This window comes from Trifolium pratense, linkage group LG2, assembly GCF_020283565.1.
Source record: "Trifolium pratense cultivar HEN17-A07 linkage group LG2, ARS_RC_1.1, whole genome shotgun sequence".
Lineage (NCBI taxonomy): Eukaryota > Viridiplantae > Streptophyta > Magnoliopsida > Fabales > Fabaceae > Trifolium > Trifolium pratense.
This window is the reverse complement of record NC_060060.1, coordinates 42,663,595-42,682,711: the sequence shown is the minus strand read 5'-3', so window position 1 is coordinate 42,682,711 and position 19,117 is coordinate 42,663,595. Positions and strand designations below refer to the sequence as shown.

Here is a 19,117-nt window from a genome sequence, read left to right as displayed (position 1 = left end):
TTGTCACACAAATAGTGTAATTTGGGATGGGATTTCCCGGTAGAGGGGTTAAAATAAAAGAGAGACATATTGTATATGTGATCACCAATACAATAAAGATAAAGTTGATGATATTTAAAGCCACTAGGTTTGGTCTAGTGGTGAGGGGTTTGGATATTACATTATAGGTTCTAGATTCGATGCCCAGTTCATTGTAAACCAAAAAAAAAAGTTGATGATATTTATGCTCGATAAAACACGCAATCATGTTAAACCAATTAAAAGTAATATTTTTTATTAAAAACCATTTATTATTTATTAAAAAATTATATACAAATTTGCTCTGTAAAAAAAAATGTACAAATTTATACAGGATACCTATATACTCATATAAAAAAAATAAAAAAATAAAAAGTTTGATTTGCAGAGATAAGAAAATCATGATTAAACTATTATTACTCCATTTTAGCCGATTAAACTACTCCTACATTACAGCTAATTGTAAGCACCAACCGTAACAGAAAATTAGTATATTTATCCGCTTTCTTCAACAACAAAACACTTCCATTTCGGATTAATTAGATAAGATTATAGACTTTATCCACCAAACTCAACAAATCTCAATAATTAATCAATCTAACTCCATCAACGGTCTACATTCCTGCACGTGTTCCGTATTTCAATCAAAAAGCAAAATCTATTATCTCGTTTTGTTTTTCCTTGTATGAATGATGGAAGGTCCAGAACTCCTTGTTCGGTGAAATAGCTTCCATCATCATCAAAAATTTCAATCTCAATTTCAATTTCAAGAAAATAGAAGAAGATAGAGAGATTAATTTTAATTTTATTATTTTTTTGTTAGATTTTAATTTGGGGGAAAATGGAGGATTATTTATTTGATGTTATGGAGTTTATGAAGAAACCCTCAATAACGGAAACATTCGTCGATATTTTACTATGTGCGGTTCCGATTTGGCTCGCCGTCATGATCGGTTTAGTAATCGGTTGGTCATGGCGGCCACGGTGGACCGGACTTCTATTCATCGGTCTTCGGAGCAAATTTCGGTTTCTTTGGACGGTTCCGCCGGGATTCGGTGCTCGCCGTCTCTGGTTAGCTTTCACCGCCTTATCGGCCTTCTCAATTTGCCGTAGTTATTGGTCCAATTTCAAGAACAAGGCTAAAGCACAAGATCCTTCTCAGTCTGTGAATTCCGATAACGGTGGTTCTGATTCTACCGACGCTACTAGGTAACTTCGATGTTATCGTATTTTGCTTTGAATTTTAGTTTTTAGGTTTTTTTATATTGAAATTTAGTTTATGTTTAATGGTTTCTACAATGTTGATTAATTTGAAAGGTTTATTATGTTGATCTCTGAGTAGATTCATTTAAGAGGTTATTATTATAGTTTATCATAAGTTATACTAACAAATATTGTGGATTGGACTATTGGAGTAGGAAAAATCAAAATGTTGGATCATACTGTATATGATTTAGGAAAATTTTAATAAGTGCCACCAGAGAGAGAGAGAAGAGAGAGAGAGAGGGAGAGGGAGGGAGGGAGATGAAAGAGATTGAGTTTCCTGGTGCTGACTAGTGTGGCTTTATGATTTGGTTTTTGTTGTCAGCTTCTAGAAGTGTAAAAAATGTTCTTTTCAATACAAAATTTTCTTTTTTGATTTTCTACATGTATGAATTGGTCGGGTGTATAATCTAATTTTGTTTGGTTGAGGATAGGGATATTTTAATTTTAGTGGCTAACCTGCACATTTCATTGTCTGTTAAACAACTACCTTTTAGAGTATGATTGTAGCGTTGATAGTATGGTAGTAACTTGTTGTGATTCATCTACTTAGGGCCCGTTTGGATTGGCGTATTTTTGAACTTATGCTAATAAATAAGTTTTTATGTATTATTCATAAGCTTGTCAAGGTAGTTTGTGGAAAAACAGCTTATGAAGATACAATTTTTGCTAGTGAAAACTTATGAATTAACATAAAAGCTTATTTATTTGCATAAGCTATTTTTCATAAGCTCAAAAATAAGCTAATCCAAACGGGCCCTTAGCACTTTATGCTCGTTGTGATTTAATTATGTTTAGGATTTTCTCCTATTTCGTATTTGTGTTTAATTTCCTTGAATATGACAATCAGCTTGTTTATACTGTATTTGTGAATTTCATAGATGCACACAAACATTAATTATCGAATTGATGTTCCTCTGTGAGTGCTTATTTTTAGTTCATGCCATCCTGGATGGCCTTTTGATATATATGATACTGTATTGCTAGCGGAAGAATGAAGTCTTGTATTCATTTTGGAACTTGGTTATACATTCATTAGGTTTGGTGATAAAGCTGACGAGAGAGAGAAGGATACAGTTACACAAGCTGATTTGGAACATCTTCTTCATCTTCTTGAAGGGAAAGATGGAGTGATGGACTGGCAAAGTTTTATGGAAAGGTCTACACCAAATATGCAATACAAAGCTTGGCGTTATGATTCTGAGGTAGATTCTGGTGTTCAATTTTCATCTCATGCGGATATTGTCTATAGTCTGCCAAAAAATATAAATGTCACAGTCACATATAAATAATTATTTTCGATAACCTTTCTATTTGAGGCACTTTTACTTCCTAGTTTAAGTTTGACTAAAATATATCAGCGGTGATGTTGGCTCTTTTAACAGACAGGTCCTACAGTTTACCGCAGTAAAACTGTATTTGAAGATGCAGATCCCGAGTTGGTGAGGGATTTCTTCTGGGATGATGATTTCCGTCCCAAATGGGATCCTATGCTCGCACACTGCAAAATTTTGGAGGAATGCCCCCTTAATGGGACATCGATTGTTCACTGGATTAAAAAGGTATTTAGACCAAATAAATAGTAACTTTTATGATTAGTGTACATTGACATGGTTCACTTACACTTTCTGTTTATAGTTCCCATTTTTCTGTAGTGATCGGGAATATATTATCGCTCGAAGGATTTGGCAGGCTGGAAATGCATACTATTGTGTGACAAAGGTATGGTTATGAGTTGTGACATGCTTCATTGCAATTTTGTGGTATTTTATCTCTTTTTTCCCCAATGGTTAGTCTCCATTCATATGTTACAAGGTTTCAATTTATCACTAGGAACAAGCATAAATTTTTCTTGTCTGGTATTTTAACTTATCATGCTAAGAATTTGTTAATACAAGCTTTCTATTAGTTGATACAATCCATTTCTTATATTTCTATTTGTAGCTAATCTTCATAAACCTATATATGTGTTGTAGGGGGTGCCCCATCCAAATTTGCCAAAACGTGATAAGCCCAGACGTGTAGATCTCTACTTTTCTAGTTGGGTAATCAAACCTGGTAAGAAATGGGCAAACTTCATTCTTATTTGGTTGTTAGCGCCAACTATTTAATAATGGTGTTTTAACTATCGAGTGTGCCAAATTGATGCAGTGGAATCTCGCAAAGGAGATGGTCAGTTGTCTGCATGCGAGGTCACCCTTTTGCATTATGAAGACATGGGGATTCCAAAAGACGTTGCAAAGTTAGGCGTCCGTCATGGAATGTGGGGTGCTGTCAAGAAATTGCACTCTGGTATGAGAGCATACCAGAATGCTAGGAAAACAGATGCTTCTTTGTCGAGATGTGCATTGATGGCAAGTAAAACAACCAGAATTTCTTCTAATGGAAACTTGCATTCGTTAGAGGCTGCCTCTTTGATGGAAGAGAGTGTGCAAGCCGTCAGAAATACCCCACAAATTGGTCACGGCCTGGACTGGAAATGGGTGGCCTTAGGCGGGACTGTTGCTGTGGTTTTGGGTATTCACAGTGGTGCAGTAGGGCGAGCATTGTTGTTGGGAGCAGGGCATAGATTCGCACGGAGATGAGTGATCTAGGATCTCATCAATGGAATGTTCCATTAATCACCATTCAGGATATTCATCATAAATGATATTTAGACCATATTTATCCCTATCTAATGTTAATTTTGCAGTTATTATTATCATTATTTTTTATATTAATTCCAACCTTATTTGATTCATCTCGCTTTTGTGCGTTTTAGAATGCAAAGCTCAAACTCCACGCCTCTTTTCGCAGAGTTGTAAATTCCTTATTTGTTGGTCTAATATAGTCCAGTTATTTGATGTCAATATTGTTTCTTCCGCGGCACCGTCTTGTTAGATACCTTCATATTGTGTTCATATGTCTCTGTTATGGATTGTTTAAAAAGAAAGAACATAAGATATGGTTCTAAATCAAAAGAATTTAGCCTCTTTTAAGGTGTAATAGCTTAGCCACAACTTGATCCGCCATCTACAGTTATTCTACATCCGACATTCAGCCAGCATCAACTACCACTATTGCCTTTCGAACATAATTAAATATAGATTAAATTTGTAATTAAATACAAATTTAATCATTATCATCCCAAAAAGGAAAGGATAGATTCAGAAGGAGGTGAGCTATATTAATGGACCACTTTGAGGAGGTCCACCAATAGATCCCTTGAAAATATATGCTTACATGCCCTTCACTTTCCTATAAGAAGTTATGAACTATGGGGACCTAAATAAAAATCTTATAATAGTATAAGTTCCTACAAATTAATTTAACCTAAAAGTGCAAGCGGATGACAATTATTTGTTATTAAGAATGGAGTGGGTTGCTTAACTAATTTGAACTAAAAATTAAAAGTGTTTGACTTTGAGGTTTGGAGATCAAATTTAGACAAAGAAAAAACCACTCGCGTGTTTTAATGTCCTACAAAGATCTTGAATTCAAATTCTAACGAAAAGAAGACTCACACACTTAATACACTTAGGGTCCGTTTGATCTGCAAAATATAAATACTGGACAGAACAGTACAGGACAGTACAAGACAGAACAGCACAAGACAAATGTTTAAGGTATTGAATAAACTTTGTGTTGTACGATGTTTGATGGACAAAAGGTTATTTTGGTATTTTAGACAACTTGTGCTGAGGACAAAAAGTTGTCCCGTGGTTCTGTGGGGGACAAGAATTTCAAGTTTTGTCCTGTTCCTTGGCAACCAGTTTGTCCAGTACCAGGAACAGTTTTAAAATCAAACACAGTACAGTTTTAAATATTACTCAGTTAAAATACTCCTTAAATTTTGCAAATAAACCGACACATTTGCAAATACTCCTTAAATTTCCAATAGATAATTCACTTAGAAACCTGACTTGCGGTTAAACATCAACTTTGTTGGCCTAAGAAATTTCCTCCTTTTGGTCCAGTAAGTCAGACCAAAAATGACAGAACACAAATAGGTAAATTGTTGCTTAATGTTATTGAATCACACAAATCACACACAATACAACTTGTTGTGCCAGACTCAGAGATAAATGACTCCTACAGAGAGAATATTATGAGATTCTCTACCCAAACTTACAACATAAACACAAGCAATTTTATACGCAGCACTACAACATATATTTTCAATAGGCTAACATGTAACGTTGATCATAGAAGTTATTATCAAAATGTACGAACGACTACTTTCAGCTAGGGGTGAGCAAAATATCCGGTCACGTGGATAAATTCATATCCAAATCCAAAACCACATTAAAATAACTGGTTATTTGCAAACAAACATTAACCGGTCTATCATAGAATGGTTAGCCATTCGTTTATATAAGTCCAGTTTTTATTTTGGATGTCCACGTCCATAACCATATCTTTTTTCTTTTTCAAAAAAAAAAAAAACCATATTCCATTGGATAATAAGAAACTACAGAAGAGAACCTTTTTTTTTAAAAAAAAAAAAACCATATTCCATTGGATAATAAGAAATTACAGAGGAGATATCACAACGATACTTCCGGTATCAATGGAGAACACGAAAATAGGTAAAAAAAATGACAAGAGTGCCGTCGAGGTCCGCGGCAATGAATTTGAAATCGCGGCGAAGACAACAATGTTATTCCGTCAAAATTGTCGTGGAGATTTGTTGTGTGGCGAGCGCACATCGAATGATGGGAGCGTATGTGTCCACTTAGCTTTATTGAGTTATACAAAACTTATTAAAAGAAATTCCGAAAATAGGTTGAAGAAAATAAACGTATATGCTGCAAAATAAGGTGAACACTCCGATACATATACACATAATATGTATACTCAAGAGTTCACCTTCATATAAATTACAGTTAAATTTCATATAATATTTATTACAAAAATAATCAACTTCTATTTGATTAATTTTTAGATTTGTTCTTGAATATATATAACTATTATCATAGAATCTTAAAATTTTAATTCCTAAAAAGTTTCCATATATTGTACCCAATATCGTAGCACACTCGACACATGTGGCCGGGTCTAAGTAAAATGATTACCATGTTGGTCGGTTCAAAAATGATAAACAATACTCCCTCAGATTCTATGGCTCTGATTGGCAAAAATAGTTTTTGGCCGATAGCTCATGGTTGATAGCTTCTAGCTGATTGAAGTGTTTGGTAAAATTAGCGGTTCAACTGACTGATAAATGTAAAATAACATAAAAGGATAACTTCAATTCAATAATTTTTTTTATTAAATTAATACTATTTAAGATATTTAGAATTTAATATTTTAAGTTTATTTTATTTTAATGGTACAATATCTTAAGTTTATTAATTCAATAAATATATCTTTCAAATATTATTATTAAACTAATTTTTATATGCTGAATTTTTTAAAAAAATATTATTTTTATTTCAGTTGATATGCTTTATGAAAAAATAACAACAAAATATATTCACAATATAGTTAATGGTTAATTATAGTAAGGTACATTGTTTCAAAAAAAATTATAGTAATGTACGTACCTATGAATTGATAAAAAAAATAATATGCTTTAGCCTTCATATTTGATAATAAGGCAACATTAAAACATAATATATATAGGAAAGTATATATATAGCAAGATTTTTCAATTTGCACAAATAGAATCACATGAGGTTTTAAGTGAATGGAAGATTTTTAATATAATGCGTCAATTAAATCTGATGGTTATTATTAATAGTTCTCATTTCTTATAATAGTTATCAGTTCTCACCAGATACACTCCCTATATATATATATATATATATATATATATATATATATATATATATATATATATGGGGGCTGCTAACTTAGACCCAGTTGGGTCTAAGTTAGCAAGGTGCACCTTTTCAGTTGGATCAAAATATCCATTCTTTTTAATTAATTAACCAAATTACCATCAATGAACGCGGATCCAGTGTCGCGCGCGTACCGCAGTACCATGGTTACAGGCCGTTGATTTCCATCAGACAGCCAAGATCTGATCTTATCAAGACTGTCTGATCAATCAGACAGCCCAGATCATCCGAATCCATCAGATTCCAGCGCGTGCACCACACTGGATTACACCCTGGAGAGAGAAGAATCTACTTTTTAAAAGCAGGACACGTGTCGCTGTCTGATTGGCTGGGCGTGATTTTTTTCCATTTAATACTTTGAACTCAATTATTTCGTTGTAAATTAATTTTTTATTTATTTTTTTTATACCAAAATTCATAATTTTTTTTTCTCTACAAATAGAGACTTGGTTCGTTTGATTTGGACACAGAAAAAAAAACCCAATTTTTCACTACCTTAATCTCATTTTTCACTACCTTACATCAACTCACTGAAACCATTCTACCAGCAAAATGGTTTCAGATTACAACTCTCTGAAACCATTGTACCAGATAAATGGTTTCAGAAGCAAACACAATTAATAAATTACTCACTGAAACCATTCTACCAGTAAAATAGTTTCAGAATACAACTATGTGCAACAATTCTACAAGCTAAATGGTTTCAGAAGCAAATAACTAATAATCAACTTACTGAAACCATTCTACCAGCAAAATGGTTTCAGATTACAACTCTCTGAAACCATTGTACCAGATAAATGGTTTCAGAAGCAAACACAATTAATAAATTACTCATTGAAACTATTCTACCAGTAAAATGGTTTCAGAATACAACTATGTGCAACCATCCTACCAATAAAATGGTTTCAGAAGCAAACATTAGTTTTTAATTACCGTTTTATCTCATTTAATTAACTAAAAATAGTTTTAGGTCTCCAAAAATTTCATAAAATATACCAAAAGTTCCAGAATATTATCTACTATTTTCCTGGTATAATGGTTTCAGTGAGTTGGTTGAGTGATGCGTGTTAAATTACAACACACAAGTAACGTATTTAGTAGACAAAAAATGAGATTAAGGTAGTGAAAAATTGCATTTTTTTTCGGTGTCCAAATCAAACGAACCAAGTCTCTATTTGTAGACAAAAAAAAATTATGAATTTTGGTATAAAAATAAAAAAATAAAAAATTAATTTACAACGAAATAATTGAGTTCAAAGTATTAAATGAACAAAAATCACGCCCAGCCAACCATTGTGTGACACGTGTCCTACTTTTAAAAAGCAAATTTTTCTCTCTCCAGGTTGTAATCCAGTATGGCGCAGGCGCTGGAATCTGATGGATCAGGATGATCTGGGCTGTCTGATTGATCAGACAGTCTTGATGAGATCAGATCTTGGCTGTCTGATGGAAATCAACGGTCTGTAACCATGGTCCTTCGGTACGCGCGCGACACTGGATCTGCGTCTACTAATGGGTATTTTGGTTAATTAATTAAAAAGAATGGGTATTTTGGTCCAATTGAAAAGGTGCACATTGCTAACTTAGACCTAACTAGGGTCTAAGTTAGAAAACCCCTATATATATATGGAGTGTATCAGGTGAGAACTGATAATTATGTGAGAAATGAGAACTATTAATAATAATCATCGGATTTAATAGACGCGTCATAAACACGTCAGATTAAAATCTTCTCATTCACTTAAAATCTCATGTGATTATATTTCTGAAGATTGAAAAAATCTACCTACATATAATCTTTCCTAATTTATTGCAATTCCTTCCAAAATTTACAAGAATAAATTTTTACCTCTCTCTTCAATTTTTAATACTAATATAACACTAAGTTTTTTTTCTTTAAACCAAAAGCATTATGGTTATTATATACTTCTAGTTCATTTATCATTAGCTGTGTTTGTGTGACAATAGGTTTTGTGACTTCTTTTGTATCTTCAGGCATGTGTATGCCTGTATCAATTTAATTTTCTTTTCCAGAAAAACAAAATCAAAAGCTTCAACAATATAATAACCGTAATGCCTCTAATCATTTCTTTATTTAATTTAATTTTTAAATAATTTTTAGTAAAATAATCAATTGTATAAATTAGGAAAGTTTATATATGAAGATTTTCTAATCTGCACAAATATAATCACATAAGATTTTAAGTGAGTAGGGAGATTTTAATCTGATGCGTCAATTAAATCTAATGGTTATTATTAATAGTTCTCGTTTCTCACAATAATTATCAGTTCTCACATGATACATTCCCTATATATAGGGATATATATATATGTGTGTGTGATTTTAAAAGAAGCAACGTTAAAACATGTATATACTTATTTTATTTTAAATTCTAATGATAACAAATTATAAAGGGTAAATGTGGATTTTAGTTAAAATAACAAGGGTAAAAGAGGAAGAAAAAATAAAAAGCTATAAACTCATAAGCTACTTAAAATAGCTTATGAAAAAAAAGTTAAAAGTCAGTAAAATAAGCTAAAAGTTCTTTCTGAAAAGAATGTTACCAAACAGGTCTTTTAGCTTATAAGTCATAAGACAAAAACTAAAAGTTAGCTTTTTTGGCTTGCCAAACAGAGCCTATATATAATGTTTTTTTTTTTACTTTTTATATTTATTATCTATAAACTATATTAGAGTCTAGATAATTTTTTAAGAAGAATGTTAACTTGTGCCCTTAAGGCACATGTTAAGAAAGCAAAAATAGAAATCATTAAATGCTAATTTGTGCATTTTGACTTTTTGAAGCATTAAATTTATTGTATAATTAAATGTTGAATTTCTATTTTGGTATATCTTAAGATGTGCCCTAGAAGACCCATTTTTTAAATCTCCATAGCATACATCATTATAATAATTTTCTCAATCTGAAACTGATGATTTGAATCACAGCAGCATCAATGTATCACAAATATAAGTAGTCAGTGGCAGAGAATGTATCCACGTGGCATAAGCTTAACCTCAATAAAGAAGACAAGGCAGCTTCACATTAACTGTCACAAGACAACACATGTGTCACACTGCAACTCTTCATGCAACTTGCAACCGCAATTCCTCACTTTCTCTTCTTTTCTTCTTTCTATCTTCCTTTTGTTTTGTGGATCAAACAAAACTTGTTGGTATGTTTCTTTCTACTATCACTTCTTCTTAATTATACTTTGCTTATTGGTTTCCTTACTTTCAGGTTTCTACCTCACTTTCATATTATTATTATATAATCACTTTATCTTATCCACTAATTTTATCTGTTAAATAATTAGATTGTGTTTTTTTGTAACTTCAAATGTCATACATGTTTTAATATAATATTAATGTGTAATTGTATTTAATTAGTAGTGGCGGTGGTAATAGTAATAGTAATAGTAGTATAAACTACTTAGCTATTAGGCTTTTGTATTAAAGCATATTTAGTTAAATGATCAATACTTAAGAGTTGAACTTTTGAATCCTTGCAGAGCTTCAATTCAATTCAACTTATTGTTTGGATGACCATGAAGAAGAAGCATGCATGTTAGAGATGAAATCCACTCATAAGTTTCATCTCTAACAATTTGAGTTTATGGTATGAAATGAATGATGCTTTTCAACTTCATTAGAATCTATGATGCTTTTGTTAAAGAATTTGGATGTCCTTGTCAATTAAATAAATGCTTTATGCTTCTTTATTTGGTTCACATGTAAGGACATGTTTGGATTCACATAAACACTTGTGAGACTGTTTGAGAAAACTTATGAAAATAACTTATGACATGTCCTTAAGTTGTTTTTCAGCTTATTTACATAAGTTCTCCAGGCTAGCTGCAAAAAAACTTATAGCTTATATATTTAACAATCTGTCTTTACTTTATCTAGTGTTATAGAAATAACTTGTATATAAACACTTATAAGATAAACACTTACGTCATGCATTTAATTAAGTTATTTATCCAAACATGGCCTAAATCTAATACATTTGAAATGTTGAATTAAGAATGTTGCATATAAGGAAGTTGGATTAATGGTTTGTTGAAACAATTTGACTTTAATGAGTAACAGATAATTCAGTCAAGTAATTTGGTGCTAGGCTTAATGTTACTGTTAATGAATTAGTGGCCTCAAACATTTACATTTGTTATATATATATCATGCGCTCAGAATTATTTTCATTTCAAGGCGCGACATAAAAGTTGATATCGATTCGGATAATATTTCAGGACCTTTTTGTGAAGAGCTTGTCCTTCTGAAGATGAGTGAAGAAGAAAACAATAAAGTAAAACAAAATAGTGATAGTGAACTTAATAAAAATAGTTCAGGTGCAGGTGCAAATGCAGCTTCTAGAGCTGACATGACATTAGCTACAACTGACCCTCTATCTGAAATTGTTTGGTCTCCAGAAAAAGGTCTAAGTCTTAAATGTGCTGATAAAAATAGTTCTCTTTTTCGCGATGTTGGACCAAGTTGCTCTATGGTTCTTTCTCTGCCGCAAAGTGTTACTTATTGCAACTCTATCACGGATAAACCTATTGACGATAATTTTCTAAAATCTATAGCTATTGCATGTGTCAAGCCCGATTATAAAGCCGATGAAGAAAATAGCAACGGTAAAGGTAACATCTTATGCAACCCTTACTGAAGGACAAAGAAACACATTAGTTGAATAGTTAATTGTTTATGATCTTGCTTGTATATCTTCCTACCAGTCACTTTTTTCTGGAATCATTTCCTCGATCCAACAGATATCTCCTCTGGCAGGATCTCGTGGTAACGAAGAGAAAGTAAAGACTGTTGAAAGAGCGCCTAATTTTCCCTATGATCAAGATTGGGAGAAGAATATTGGTGATCAAGCCAACATTGGAACCGATGAAATATCTAGAATAGAAGGAAACAAATTATCTGCTATTTCAGGTATGTGTTGTAATTAATGTAAGAAACCTCTGTAGCACAGACACTTCTGATGGAAGGCATGTCTGGTGTCCGACACCGGCACATGTGATTACGTTCAATTGATTCATTTTTTCAAAAAAATTCTGGTGTCGACGTGTCCGTGTCAGTGTTTGTCTGGTGTCCGTGTTTGTGTCAATGCTTTCATAGTAAGAAACATAGGTTTTTGTTATTTTAAATGCACATTCAAAAATATGATACATAACCTTCATGTTCAAAGAAGTTAGTTTATTGAATTTATTGTCTTCACTAAAGAATTTAAGTTCTTCCTTTTATACATGCCTTAAAAGTATCCTGCGTCCTGATTTCACAATCTGATAATTTATTACTTCAATCAGTTGAACCTAAACTTATCATCATGGAGCAAAATCCTTCACCAGGGAGACCTTCCAATGAAGGCATAGATTTTGGTATCGGAAAAAAGGCAGTTGGAATTGGAACAGATGATGATTTACATGTGTTTGAGCCTATAATTGAATATAAAGGCTCTGGTGCTGCAGGAACTAATTTAACATCTTCCAGTAGGAATCCCTTAGAAAAAACGGAATTTTGTGCCGAGAATGATTTAAGAAATGTTGACACTGAACCTGCTTGTGCTGCAACATGTGGAGTTACTGTTATTGAGACTAAAAGCAAATCTCGTGAGGACAATGAAATGACACTAGTTTGCAATAAGGTTCTTCCGGTTTTGCATTCTCCATGTAACAGTGGAATTCGCGTGGCGAAAAATAAAGGGAAGGAAAAGTCCTTATCAGACAGGGACGCAAATGTAAGATTATCAATGGATAGTGACAGCAATTCAAGTGTTGAAAGCTGTAACAGTGCTAGGTTTTTTTCCACAGGTAAGAAGCGGCGTAACTATCAACAACAGCAGTTGATAATTGGAAGTAAAAGAGCCAAAAACAGCGTTGAAGAAACTTCTGGTTCCAAATCCTATATTAAACATGAAAGCTCATTCAAAAACTGGATTTCAAGCATGGTGAAAGGGATCTCGCAATCAGTCCAACACGATTCAAACAGTTTATCTCTTAGAATTGCAAATCCAGGTCCTCTTAATGCATGGTCTGATGAGAAACTTGTTGCAAGCAAAACAAATCAAGTTCCTGAGCCGAAAAATACAGGATTCAAATCCATTTTTCGGTCCATGTATAGTCCAAGTTTGAAGGATGTAGGAACAAGAATGTTTCATCATGAAGGAGAAGGTGATGAGGATTTTGAGCCAAGTAATAGCACGGTACCTGGAATAAATGCTACTCCAATAACCTGTTATCCAGAGAACAATAGCCTTGCCGAACGGCATTTTCAATCAAATAGGTTTGTAGAATCTATAGGGAGATACGATGCTGGTCCGTCGCAGCCTAACATTGAACCTTTAAATTTTTTTAACAGTCAGGAAATCAGCAAAGTTAACCAAGTAGAGAATGAAAATTGTTCAAATTTGGACCTTAGTAAGGAAGAAATGGCATCAAATTCATCTTCAACAAGACAAAATACAAATAATACTGATAATGTAAATTCCAATGCACCATCTGAGAGAAAGGAAGCGGAGAATATCGGTCACAGAAGAGACAATCTAGGGAGTCTGTGGATATCTAGATTTGCACCGAAGTCAACTGCCCCCTTGTTCAACGACCTTTCGTCTTCCCCAGGAATCACAAACTCGGAGCAAAATGCTTCGATGTTTGCCAGGAGATCTGTTGCCAGTGATCATAGTATGCCGACGAACAAAGCAGAATGTACCTCACAAGTGAATATGTTTTGTTTGTTTTGCGGCACAAAAGGTCACCAACTCAGTGATTGCTCAGCTGTTGCAGAAAGTGAGCTAGAAGATCTTCAGAAGAATGTAAATTCATATGAAGGTCTAGAAAATTTTCCTTTTATGTGCATTAAATGTTTTCAGCTCAACCACTGGGCAATTTCATGTTCCAAACTTCCTAGTGGAAATAATTTTATCCCGAGCAATGAAGGGAGTGCGAGACAACAGACTGATGCGGCTGACCGTATTTTATCTGGCGGTACTATCCATGATAGAACCGATCACAAAACAGATCAGAATGTTAATTTGAAGCGGAAATCAAATGATATTGTAACCGTCGAGATAGAATGCAATGCATCATGCAAGAAATATTGTGGTTCTAGTTCAAAGGAAAACAAATTCAAAGACAAACCTATTATAACATCTCCATCCAGACATGTACCAGAAAGAATCTTCGATGCAGTGAAAAAGCTTCAATTGTCCCGCACCGACATCCTAAAGTATGTAATGCAAGCCAATAAAACAGGCACAATATCTCTTGATGACTTGTACTTAACAGAATGTTCTTCATATGATTGTTTCAGATGGATAACAGCGCATGGATCGATATCGCAACTTGATGGCTTTTTCTTGCGCCTGCGGTTTGGGAAGTGGGAAGAAGGGCCTGGAGGAACTGGATACCATGTGGCTTGTATAAGTGGTATAATTAAAGTCACGTCTTGGCATTTGAAAGTGAAATCATACATTTTATTTTTGAGATAACTTGTTTTTATTTTTAAACTTCTCTCATTCTGGTGTATGACAGAAACCGAGAGACATAGTTTAGAGCAGCATACTAGAAAATCTCTCTCAGTGAAAGTAGGGGGAATCAAGTGTATGGTAGAAAGTCATTATATATCTAATCAAGATTTTCTTGAGGTAATAATCATTTGTCGATGATTATTTATTGGATTTAATTTGTATATATACTGTCGGTGTAAAAAAATTATATGCACTTATCGATAATAATCAACTTTACACTGCATGCGCATGACAATTAATCTCTTACTTTTTAAGCTTTTCTGTAGTTCTCATTGTATATGTGCCTACTGTTATTGAAGCTATTAGTTTCAATGTCATTTTGACTCCATAAACTCTTGTGAAATTCAGGCTCTAACAAACTTTATCAAATGTGAAATTTTCATGTGGTTATGATGATAACGTCTGCTTCTTCTTTTTTTTTTTTTGGTTAAGTAGCCTAGTGGCTAGAGTCTCACACATAATGTGGAATCCGGGGTTCAAACCCCGGCCACTCCAATAATGTCTCTGGTAGCTACCATTTGAGCTACACTCATGTGACGATAATGTCTGCTTCTTTTTGTTGTTTTTGTTACTTTTTTATTTTGGTTCAGTTATTTTATACTAGTACTTTACAATCAACATGTAGGATCACATGTTTTGGCTATTAACTTCACCTAATGCTCTTCTCTCCTTTCTTTATGTGCAGGAAGAAATCAAAGAATGGTGGTCTAACACCTCAAAAGCAGGTGTTGAGATTCCATCTGAAGAAGATCTGATTGCAAATTTTAAAAAGAAACAACTGTTAGGCTTGTAGCCATTTATTAAGTATGTGTTTTGGAACGGCGTTTACAAAAAACTAAGCTTCCGGTGGTTTCTTGCCGTGATTTTCCTAAATGTGCCGCTGCTCCAGACATTCGTCAAGTGTTAATATATTCACCATCATAAGCAGTTTATACTCATACTTTGTTTCTTATTCATAAAAAGTTTGTATAGAAAAACAATACTGATTCGATTTAGAGGAATAATATATATACATTTTAACCCCTCCCCCTCAGTCACAATATCAATGAAAAAAGCTACAAATTGCAGCTTTGAAAGTGTTTAATATTATTCCAGATGCATATTTTCAGGTTTGATGCCACAAAATTACTCCATTGTTAAAAAATTATTTGATAATTTTTAACTACTAAGTTCATAATTAACAGTTAAATATATTTACTTTCCATCTGTATTTTTCACATGGATACAAACTATCAAATGTAATTCAGACACCACTTATGTAAGACGAGCCAAATCATGCTCCATCCAAGTTTTTCACAATCATGCATACACTTTTCTACATTCTCAACACCAAGAGACTATATTGAAGTTCATCTCTTATCTTATGATTAAAGCCTTGTTGATTCAAATACTCAATACAAAGTTATACTTTGACCTCTTGTTAGAGCCTACAGAGGTCATTAAACAAATAAAAAATCAAATACATCATGAATGGCATTTACTCACTCTAAAATGCCAAAGTAATATAATGTAGTACTGTAAAGAATACTAACTACATAAGAAGATATGAACTAGCATCATCAGATGCATACTTAACACGATAACAAATTCAAAAGAAAGAATAATACGTAGCCATAATTGATTGACTCTAAACAGATATCAATCCTACAACATAGATCAGCCATAGATCATCTTCAATCTCTAATTAGATTGTTCTTTTTTGGCTTGATTAAGGTACTCTTCCTTCTCATTAAGCCATAGATCAGCAAATTCGCAATTCTTCCAAGCCTCGAACCAAGGCCCTCCACGAGTATAATGAACGGCCTTAGGTAAAGTAGTTGAATCATTTTCAACAACCTTGTTATGGCCTTCAAGAAAATTCCAAACAAAAGGGACAGAACCAATATCATCATCCTCAAGCCATTGAAACCTATGAAGATAAGCACCAGTTTGTGTATTCACAGTATCAGGAGTAAGAACCTTGTTCTTAGGATGACCACAGTTATACAACACCATTGAAGACCAATTCTTTCTAGGGTACACAGTTTGAACAGCACCATCCATTTTTGTTGTCTCTTTTGGAGTATAATCATGTTGAACACACATAATAGCATACTTATCTTCAATTAAATCTACCAATTCCTTAATATCAGCTAAATAGAGAAAATCACAATCCACAAACATAGCCCAACCTTGATAATTTGCTAAATTAGGTGTTAAGAATCTTGAAAAAGAGAACTCAGTGCTCTCAAATTGGCCTCTCTCACGCCAGTAAAGACCACTTTTTCTCAGATCTGATTGCTTAATTGGTATGATCTCAACAGGAATTGAAGACCTTTTGATGATTGAATGGCGACATACCTGAAACGCAATGTCTTCGCGTGGATCATAACCTACAAAGATCTTGAATGGTTTCTTTGAATTCTCATTCTCAGCAGCAGCAGCTACTCCATTACCATTACTAGTTGGTAATGGAGATTCATTTTTACCATTGCTCAAACTCATCTCTGTCAAACAAACAACAAACAAATCAATGATTAATCTATGCAAAAAAAAAAAAAAATCAAATCATACACATCCATTTGATCATAGACAAAAAACAATGAAAAAATGAAATCTTTTTTTCACTTTTCAAAATGACCCAAATCACCCAATTGCTCAAACTAATCTCTGTCATAAGAACAAATCACTGATTAATCTATGCAAAGACATCAAATCAAACACACCCATTTGATCATGGACCAAAAAAACAGAAAAAACGTGATCTTTTACACTTTTCAAAAAGACCCATTTGTTGTATTAATTTCACAACATTACCTTACATGAAATCAAACGCACCGATTTGATCATAGACAAAAAAACAATGAAAAACTGCAATCTTTTTCACTTTTCAAATTGACCCAGTTGTTGCAATAATGTGATACTGATAATTGATTAATTTCAAACAAACAACACAAATCAATGATTAGTCTATGCAAAGAAATCAAATCAAGCACACCCATTTGATCATAGACAAGAAACAAAGTAAAAATGTAATCTTTTTCACATTTCAAAATGACCCATTAGTTGTGATAATTGATTAGATTTCAAAGCATTGCCTAACATGAAACAAACTATAAGAAAACATAAATTAAGAATGTAAACCCAATTGAGAAATGAAGAGAAAGAATTACCAGAAAGAAAGAAAAGGGGTTATTGAATTGGAGAAGGAAGGAACAAGTGTGTTGGACTTGTTTAGGAAAAAAAGAAGATTTTGAAGAGAAAAAGAGAGAGAGAGGATTGAGCGGTGAAGCACATGCACACCGACAGTAGGAGGTTATATAATGTTCACACAAATAATAATATCAAAAAGAGTAAATCTAGCAATTTTGATGCTAAAGAATCATAGACGCGTATATTGTAATTAGCTGGATTATATATAGCACACTATATTCAATCCTCTCCAATGGTTTATTCACCAATCAGCTATCTCAATCCATTGTTTCACTTTTAAATCTACATATTTATATATTTATTACATGATTTTGATTAACTTTTGTTATTTTTGGCATACATGGGAATAGGGAGAAAATCTCTCATTTTGAGATTCTTTTGTGGAGATGGAGAGATATATGGAGAAATGATTTTTTTTTCATCCTCTCGTTCATAGGAGAAGGGAGTCCTAGTAGTCCAGAGTTCGGGGCGAGTTCTGATATTAAGTGGTTCCAGTTTCCTCTTAAATGCAGTTGCGAGGATCGAACTGTGGTCCTCTCTACCAAGTTCAGCGTCAATCACCACTGAACCAACTAACATTTGGTCAGAAATGATGTCTTGAGTATGAGTTTTTTTGTAAGATGAATTGTTTTGTAAAATTTAAGTTGGATTTTTCGTGGGAATAATTTCTAGTTAAATTTTATTTATTGTGTAGTCGAACTTTGGGTTATCGAGTCCCCTTTCGTGAGAATCAGATGATTAATATTGAAAAAGATATATGTGTATTTGAACACCTAAAAATCATAAATGGATCTCATGTAAAATATGATCTCTCACTCACTCCATCTAACTTTCCGCGTGTATTTCTATCTATTTGTAAATTGTGAACATCTACCCTTCAACCTAAATTTTATTGTTTTGGGTGTGTTTCTTATCTCAAAGATCTTCTTTATCTTAGATCGAAACGTCAACCCTTTCGACATGAATTTTATTGTCTTAAATTCACACACCCTAAGTATGGAGAAATGAGGTATCCTATATTCAAAAGTACACCTCATACATACATATTAACGTCTACATAAGTAGAAGAGTCGGAATTCGAATTTCGGTCACAATTTTTAAATCAAATAATTTTAAGATTTTTATCGATTGAACTAGAATTTGTGTAACATAATCGTATCTATTTTATTTAGATTTTTAAATACATGTCCTCTTGGGGAAATTAGATTGGATTTAGTATATGTTCGCTTTTCTTTTTAGCCAAAAGAAACACCAAAATCAAATAGGAGATGCTTCACAATAGATTCT

At 33.1% G+C, this 19,117-nt stretch overlaps 3 protein-coding genes across 14 annotated transcripts; 2 read left to right on the top strand and 1 right to left on the bottom strand.

Annotated features, from left to right (window-relative positions):
• The first annotated feature begins 454 nt into the window (after window positions 1-454).
• LOC123907938 lies at window positions 455-4,021 on the top strand. The gene is made up of 6 exons (XM_045958416.1): window positions 455-1,227; window positions 2,321-2,486; window positions 2,667-2,843; window positions 2,920-3,003; window positions 3,258-3,339; window positions 3,433-4,021. Exons 1-6 carry the CDS (start codon window positions 860-862, stop codon window positions 3,864-3,866), a joined length of 1,311 nt encoding a protein of 436 aa, XP_045814372.1. The 5' UTR covers window positions 455-859; the 3' UTR covers window positions 3,867-4,021.
• A 6,023-nt stretch (window positions 4,022-10,044) lies between these two features.
• LOC123907935 lies at window positions 10,045-15,709 on the top strand. 12 transcript variants are annotated; one of them, XM_045958406.1, is made up of 8 exons: window positions 10,045-10,280; window positions 10,617-10,723; window positions 11,355-11,747; window positions 11,893-12,045; window positions 12,420-14,337; window positions 14,422-14,537; window positions 14,643-14,755; window positions 15,324-15,709. In XM_045958406.1, exons 3-8 carry the CDS (start codon window positions 11,387-11,389, stop codon window positions 15,429-15,431), a joined length of 2,769 nt encoding a protein of 922 aa, XP_045814362.1. In that variant the 5' UTR covers window positions 10,045-10,280; window positions 10,617-10,723; window positions 11,355-11,386; the 3' UTR covers window positions 15,432-15,709. The 12 variants fall into 12 exon arrangements, with proteins under 12 accessions (XP_045814362.1, XP_045814368.1, XP_045814367.1 ...); XM_045958412.1 differs by having other exon boundaries at window positions 10,050-10,280; window positions 11,877-12,045; XM_045958411.1 differs by having other exon boundaries at window positions 10,148-10,280; window positions 11,691-11,747; window positions 11,877-12,045.
• Window positions 15,710-15,980: 271 nt separating this feature from the next.
• LOC123907937 (protein CDI) lies at window positions 15,981-18,097 on the bottom strand. Its single transcript, XM_045958415.1, has 2 exons — window positions 17,791-18,097; window positions 15,981-17,124 (listed from the first exon to the last, which is right to left on the bottom strand). The coding sequence occupies exon 2, from the start codon at window positions 17,120-17,122 to the stop codon at window positions 16,319-16,321; it is 804 nt and encodes a 267-aa protein (XP_045814371.1). The 5' UTR covers window positions 17,123-17,124; window positions 17,791-18,097; the 3' UTR covers window positions 15,981-16,318.
• Between the last annotated feature and the right edge of the window lie 1,020 nt (window positions 18,098-19,117).